Consider the following 7,987-nt stretch of genomic DNA (forward strand, 5'->3'; position numbering starts at 1 on the left):
CAATGGCTACCAGAACTCATGTGAGCTCTGATACCATGTTGACAAGAGGATCAAGGTGAACAAAGGAAAACTCATTCTCATTGAATGTGAAAAGGGAAAACTCTATCTTATTACAGATAGGATTAGGCCTTATATATTAATCTATACAAGGTGAGAAATCTTCTAACCTCCTAACAGAATTGTAACTAACTAATTACAAAACTAACTAATTTAGATATATACAAATCTAATGGTAATAAAACTGATAAGGGTGTAGACCATGATATCTTATTATTTATGCAGCAGAAGACGCACATAATCTAGGACAACAAAAAAATCGGAGCGCACATAACAATGTGGAGAAATCTTGTGTTGCGTGAAGGAAATAGAGTAACAGAACATAAACTGAAATTAGCTAACTTTACAATCAATTTTTTTTTCTGGATGCTATGATTAATTGGGTGTGGGAAGCTACAAAAAAAAAAGAGACATGGACTACCTATAACAGCTACTGTGTTCACCGACACAGTACTCTTTTACAGCGATGGTTCAATTATAACGAGCATATAATTTTTTGCCAACCTAGTATATATTCATCACAAATCATGTACACGTACGATTAAGTCCAAATTCCTTGCATGTCTTTGAAAGTGGGAACTGATAAATTAATTAATACTAGAAAATTTACATAGAATAGTCTAGTTGAGTTGTTTTTCAATTGAAATTGACATGTTTTCTTGCGGTAACTTAAATTGAGAGCAATTAGTGAAGTAAAATATTAATTTCAATTGTAGAATAACACCGACAATAATTATTTCATTGTATCAAAATTTTGTCCTCATGCCCATTCCAAAACTCCTTCACTAAAAAAAAGATATTAGTTGCATTGTGTGTGATTTTTTCTAGCTAATTAAGTTACTTTAATCTTCAAATTAAGTAAAAAAAAGTCATTATTTTTTCTTACTTTAAATATTACTTTCACCCAAATATTTGGGAAGCTTATCATGGAATTAGGATGTGAAATAATTTTAAAATTTTATAAGTAAAAAAAATAAAAAATTAATTAAATGTGAAAGATTTGATAAGATGTGAGATTATCTTAATGTGAGAATCTTGATAAATATCTCTATAGGCACTTTTTGAACATTGAGACTTGTTTTGTTCCTTGATTTTGATAAATCTAACTCACCTAAATTTTTTCATATTAAAAAAAATTTGTTAAACTAAAGGAGCGAGAGATTAAGTATCATAATTCATAACTGCATTTCAAAACAAAAGAAATATATATTGAGACTTCCTTGTGTATAGAGGTGGGAATAGGCTAGACCTACAGGGACCTACGACCTGACCTACATAAAGTCTGACCTGACCTATTTAATTAAAAGGTTAGACTCAGACTTTTTTAAAAGTCTATTAAATTAAATAGACTAAGCTTAGGCTTATTAAAAAGCCTTATAAGCATGATAGGCCGGCCTATATATATATATATATATATATATATATATATATATATATATATATATATATATATATTAATTTTTGGGTATAATTAATATCATTTTTTTAAAAACTAGCAGATCTCATTCCTATAATTAAATAAAATTTTAATTACAATGTGTGAGTTAGGTGTTCCTTTATATTTCTCGTTAGTTTTCCTATTTATGTTAACAGTTCCTTTTTCTATCCCTATTAGGTTTCCTTTTGTCTAGACCAAATAAAAATCATATCCTATTATGTTCCTATACAAAAATCATATCCTATTAAGTTACTATACAAAAATCATATCCTTTTTTTATCCGGTTTTTTTTTTTTTTTTAACTTTCCTATTACGTTCCTAACCAAACAAAAATCATATCTTTTTCACTTCAAACTTTTTGATAGAGTTAATTAACATTTTGTGTTTAGCCTATTATAGAAGGTGTGTTATTTATTTATTTTTTTTGTAAAAACAATTAGAAATATTAAAGATTTGATGTGAAAAGACTTTTAAAAAGGTCAGGCTAGACTAGAATTTTAAATATGAAAAGACTTTGGTAAAAGACTTTTAAATAAACTACCAAATAAGACTAGACTTTTTAAAAAGACCAAATCAAACCAAAATAAAAGCCTTTGATAGGCCAGATTCAGGCCTCCTCTTAAAGCCTGACCTATTCCCATCCCTACTTGTGTGGAAGAGCTAGTTGCCAGTTGGGCCTTGTGGCTTCCTTACGACACAAGCCCATAAATTTCATAACAGTGGTTTTGTCTTACAAGGAAAGAGTGACTATGCCTATGGCGGTGGTAATGGCCGTTGTTGTCCCTCACGCACTTATGCTTTTGTAAATCACTGCAATCGCGTCTATTACAGGTTTTGCTCTTCTCTATTCACCATATCAATAAAATTGATTATTTCTTTGCCCCTGTTATGTTCACTCTTCAATCCATTAACCTTACAACGCACAACGTACTAGTGTTGCTCTTCTAGTTTCAGACTCGCACTCTATGCTTTAATTCTAGTCGTGCCCACTATTTTTTCACCTACGGCTCCATCATATTGCATTCTATTTCAATCAATTTTCTGTATTATTAGATTACAAGCTGTAGAAAAAGAAAAAAAAAGCTGAAAAATAATATGATAGGTAATTGGCGGATTAGCTAATTGTATATATTTTCGTTAGAATTCTGATTCGTGATTAGGTATCCGTGAATCTATCCATTAAACGTATAAAGGGTAGTTTTTTTTTTAAAAAATAATTTTCTTAATGGATCAATACTTCGATTAATTCAACTCAAAATCAATCTGGCCATCCACTTGCTACCCTTAGTTTTGGATTTTTCGTAGGAGCCATTGAGCTCTCACCCCCAAGCTCCAGTTTCTTCAGGAAGAGTGAATTTGCCCCTTACAAGTTGCAACGGATTACCATATTGGCTTCCAATGTGTTCTTCTAGTCGTGTCACATTGTCTGATGACTGAAGTGTTGCAAAGATGGTAGTAGAATATGTAAATTACAACATTGAGTCCTGAAGGGTATTTTTTTTTTATCAGTGAAATTGACTAAATGCAATTTGACTTGTCTATGTCAGCAGTGATTGTCATTTTAGAAAGTATAGTAGTAACTGTTGTTTCCTTGAATGCCCCTGTCAAGTTGTTGATTTCCTAAGTCACGTGTAGAAACTGAAATTTTTAGTTAAAAAATCTGGTGGCTTTTGACCCCCTTTTGTATTATTATTATTATTATTTGGTCTTCTATGATCCTCATCATAACACCTTTGTGAGCTAGAACTTGAGAGGCCAGATGATGTCTTAAACTAATACAATCTGAAATATTGTTGTAATTTTTGCCGTTATTGCTGAGGTATATATAAATCCATCATTGATGAGCTTCTAACTACTTCCGTCACCTTCCCTGTCTATTGTTTTATGAATAATTTGCATTAAGCCTAATTTTGCAGTTACATGCTTATGAATGGCGTGGCGTGAGCTTGGAAAGAAGGTGAGTTGACTTTTATATGCATATGCCATATTTTCTTTTCATTGCAAATTTGTATCAAATATGATAAGTATCCCGTTTGCAGGTGATTGAACTTTTCCCATAAAAATTATTATGTCATGTAGCTCATTCAGTTGCTGATAATGTTCTTTATGTTATCCAAATGCAGAGAATATATATGAATTTTACTAGAGCGTTGACAACAACACCATTTAGGTATGCAGCAGGATCAAATTTTGCATCAATCTTTACTGTGCAATCTGTTTGTGCATCAGCAAGATGTGTGCCGGGTAATTAACATGCTTTGTGCTTATAATATTGTATTTTGTGCTCTTATTATATATTACATACTCAGCCACTCACAAATTCTTTTAATTATAATATGCAGATTTCACCAACCAATCATCTCAGGGAGTGGCTGGTTGTGGCAGGGAGACTAAAGAATGTGAAATACGGTAAAATAATATTCAAGTTTCAAAATGAACTATTAATAGCATTACAGTTTAGGTGATATAAGGATGATAACAAAATATGGCCTATGCATAGTGGATATGAATAGTACTGGACTTTTATGTAAAAGTTGCTTAAGTAAAAAAGAAAAGGCATAGAGATAAGGTGTTTTGATTAAATTTGTAGGTGCTTCCATGCTAGTTCGCAAGTCTGGGCAAGAAGTGATGGACCATTAGGTTTGCAGACCCCAAAGAGGGTATATGTGAAAAGGGGTGGTAGAAACCAGCTACCTGTTGGAGCTCCTTATGCCTGTCGTAATGTTCCAGCTACCAAATCTAATCCTGATAAAACAATAGAAATATTTGAAGGCATGACCCTTGTTGAACTGGCAAAGCGCACCGGAAGATCAGTATCTTCTTTGCAGGATATCCTCACTAATGTTGGCGAAAAGTTTCAATCAGAGTTTGAGCTTCTGAGCATGGATATTGCTGAACTTGTCACAATGGTATTTTCCCCCTCTTTGTCACAGATGACACTAAACCAGTGAATATTAGGAACTGGTACCTACTACCTTTGTTTGATCCCAATACTTGTTTGTTTGTTCTTGTCATTTGTAAATGGCAACTTGTTATGAACAAATTAAAAATAGCTCGTTTTACTTATCTTCACTTGAAGTATATGAGATTTGAAGCTAGTTTTCAGAATTTTTCAGTGTTTTGAATTTTGAAATAAAACCTACAAGACTTGTTGAAAAGTTTTGATGGATCTATGGAGCTTGATGAAATGTTTTTCCTGAAATTAGTTGGTACTTGGCTGTCTCATTGACAGTATGCTCTATGCATAGAAAGATTAAGGGGAAAAGTAACCGAGAAGACTAGGCCTAAAGTATGAGTAGGTAGGTTTGGATAAATATTTTATTTAAAACCATTGTTGAAGCATTATACTTAGGTATTCTTACAAGTTTTTATTTGTTTGCATTCATTCTGAGTCCTTGCCTCAAAAGCTTCACCCTCCACCCTCCTTTTTCCCTTCTAAATTTGCCACGTGATGCTCTTTATAGATTTTTTTTTCACTTAATTAGTTTATTGCTGGTGCAGGAGGCTGGCATCAATGTGAAGAGGCTACATTCAGCTGAAGGTGCAGAAATTTTACCACGTCCTGCAGTTGTAACAGTGATGGGTCATGTTGATCATGGTAAAACTTCTCTTCTTGACGCCTTGCGTCAAACATCAGTGGCAGCCAAGGAAGCCGGTGGCATAACTCAACATATAGGTGCTTTTGTGGTGGCCATGCCATCAGGAGCATCAATCACATTTCTTGATACTCCTGGTCATGCTGCATTTAGTGCAATGCGGGCAAGAGGTGCAGCAGTTACAGATATAGTGGTGCTGGTTGTTGCTGCAGATGATGGTGTGATGCCTCAAACACTTGAAGCCATGTCCCATGCAAAAGCAGCTAATGTACCAATTGTAGTTGCCATTAACAAATGTGATAAAGCAGGTGCAAATTCTGAAAAAGTTAAACTGCAGCTTGCTTCAGAGGGCTTGCTTCTGGAGGAGATGGGTGGGGATGTTCAAGTTGTTGAGGTTTCGGCAACTGAAAAAATTGGACTGGATAACCTAGAAGAAGCTTTACTACTTCAGGCTGATATGATGGATCTTAAAGCACGAACTGATGGGCCTGCTCAAGCATATGTGGTGGAAGCGAGACTTGACAAAGGACGGGGTCCATTAGTAACTACTATAGTGAAGGCAGGGACTCTAGTTTGTGGTCAGCATGTGGTTGTAGGCTCACAATGGGGAAGAATAAGGGCTATTAAAGATATGACAGGGAAGTTAACTCAACGAGCAACACCTGCTATGCCTGTTGAGATTGAAGGGCTTCGAGGGCTGCCAATGGCCGGTGATGATGTTATTGTTGTTCACTCTGAGGAGCGAGCTAGAATGCTTAGTTCTGGTAGGCAAAGGAAATATGAGGAGAACAGGCTTAGGAATAAGATGATACAGGACAAGCCAACTACTTCAGATGATTCCAAGGAGGTTCCACGGTGGGTTGAAATGCCAGTAATAGTAAAAGCAGATGTTCAGGGAACTGTTCAAGCTGTCACTGATGCATTAAAAACTTTAAATAGTGCTCAGGTTTGTGAAGATTATAGTTATAGTAAACTTCTATTTTTGCATACACGCGCATGCTTGCCCACAGGCAGGGAAAACAGTTTGTGTTAGAGATGTAAAAGTTTCTCCTTTTACCCTTTTGGTATCAGAGTCTTTTTTATCAAGTGATTGGGACCTTCTTGCTGTTTTCTTTTTACTAAACCCTAACAACTTAAATTTATCAGAAGGTAAGGTGATGTGAGTTAGTCAGTTTATGCTTTACCCAAAGTGCATGCATCTATCTGATTAAGGTTTCAAGTGAAATGCTTTTATTTACAAGAAATGTTCGATTACTGATGTAGCAGTTGTGAATGCCTTTGAGTAATCCATTTAATAAAGGTTTATTTGGTGGTCTGATGAAAATGACATGTGAAAAGGTATTTGCTTGAGTGATCAGTATTAAAAAAAATAATGTAATCACTAGTCAGTTCCTGTTCATCATATTCACTATATATCTTTGATGACCCGGAATTGTTTGCTTTTAATTATTACCGGGTGTGGCATACATGTGAACCAGCTTTGTGACACCGACATACTATAAGTTTATGAACTTTAAAATTTCATTGTACTAACATTTACTATTTGTTGCTAACACATTATATATTGCTAGGTTTTCGTAAATGTTGTCCATGTTGGTGCTGGGCCTATTTCTCAATCTGATGTGGACTTGGCACAAGCTTGTGGTGCTTGCATAGTTGGATTCAATGTCAAAAGTCCACCTACTGCTCTTAGTCAGGCAGCAGCTCGTGCTGGTATCAAGGTATTGACTTTTTTAAGCTTATGCTCATATTTAACTACATTGTGGTTATGCTTAAGATTCTGTGACATGAAACTCTGACTTCCTTTTAACATCCATTTGGTTTGGTTATATAGATAATTTTGCACCGTGTAATTTACCACCTCTTGGAAGACATAGGAAATTTGATAATAGAGAGGGCCCCTGGGACTTCTGAAACGCACGTTGCTGGGCAAGCAGAAGTGCTGAATATCTTTGAAATCAAAGGGAGCAAATCCAAGGGACCTGATGTTAAGATAGCGGGTTGTCGTGTTATCGATGGTTCTGTGACAAGATCAGCAACCCTGAGGCTTCTTAGAAGTGGGGAAGTAGTGTTTGAAGGACTTTGTACATCTCTTAAGCGGGAGAAACAGGATGTGGATACTGTGAAAAAGGGAACTGAGTGTGGAGTAGTAATCAGCAATTGGTATGATTTCCAGATTGGAGACGTTATTCAGTGCTTGGAACAGGTCATAAGGAAGCCCCAGTTCATTAAGTCCGAAAGTGGTGCTGTTCGAATTGAGTGCTGATCAAGTTAGTTGATGATCCTTCAACACACATTTTTTGTGAGAACAATTACACTGAGCCAACAAAATAACCTCGTATGGGTGGATTATTAGAGTAAGTAATTTTTGTTGTACTAAAAGAAAGTGTGATTAAATTTTGAGGCACTATTTGAAACGCCTAGTAGTTATACTAGTATTTTTTGACATGTGCTTTGCAGGAACAATAGTCCGGGTTTTTAAATTAAGCTTAAATGTAATTATCATCTTCCTATTTTGTTTGATTTGTAATTTTAATCTTTTTATTTTAAAATTGAGATATTTAATTTTTTTTTTTAAATTATGATTTTAGTGTTTTTATTTTAAAATAGAGACATTTATCATCTTCCTTTTTCAATTTTGACATGGGATGGCAAGACACTTTCTAATGTATTTCTTCTAACATTAATTTTATTATTAGTTAAAATTTATCAAAAATTACAAGATTAAAAGACACCGACAAGTAAGACTTACAAAAATATTATGATTTTCAAAAAATTTAAATAAAAAAATGTTAAAAACACTCTCTAACATACTTTTCATATACATACTCTCGGGACTTAAAATTTATTTAAAATGATAAAATTTAATGGATCTTAATTGATATTTAATAATTCT

At 34.3% G+C, this 7,987-nt stretch overlaps 1 protein-coding gene across 3 annotated transcripts; it reads left to right on the forward strand.

The window, feature by feature from the left end:
* Window positions 1-2,146: 2,146 nt before the first annotated feature.
* On the forward strand, window positions 2,147-7,604 carry LOC100790572 (translation initiation factor IF-2). Of its 3 annotated transcripts, XR_005889970.1 has the most exons (9): window positions 2,187-2,326; window positions 3,412-3,452; window positions 3,619-3,739; window positions 3,838-3,904; window positions 4,086-4,404; window positions 4,997-6,037; window positions 6,663-6,812; window positions 6,926-7,448; window positions 7,552-7,604. XR_005889970.1 is itself a non-coding variant. In XM_003554544.5 (8 exons), exons 2-8 carry the CDS (start codon window positions 3,426-3,428, stop codon window positions 7,355-7,357), a joined length of 2,157 nt encoding a protein of 718 aa, XP_003554592.1. In that variant the 5' UTR covers window positions 2,147-2,326; window positions 3,412-3,425; the 3' UTR covers window positions 7,358-7,539. The 3 variants fall into 3 exon arrangements, 2 of the variants coding, with proteins under 2 accessions (XP_003554592.1, XP_040868648.1); XM_003554544.5 differs by lacking the exon at window positions 7,552-7,604 and having other exon boundaries at window positions 2,147-2,326; window positions 6,926-7,539; XM_041012714.1 differs by lacking the exon at window positions 7,552-7,604 and having other exon boundaries at window positions 2,242-2,326; window positions 3,399-3,452; window positions 6,926-7,539.
* The last annotated feature ends 383 nt before the right edge of the window (window positions 7,605-7,987 follow it).

Source organism: Glycine max, chromosome 19 (genome assembly GCF_000004515.6).
Source record: "Glycine max cultivar Williams 82 chromosome 19, Glycine_max_v4.0, whole genome shotgun sequence".
Classification (NCBI taxonomy): domain Eukaryota; kingdom Viridiplantae; phylum Streptophyta; class Magnoliopsida; order Fabales; family Fabaceae; genus Glycine; species Glycine max.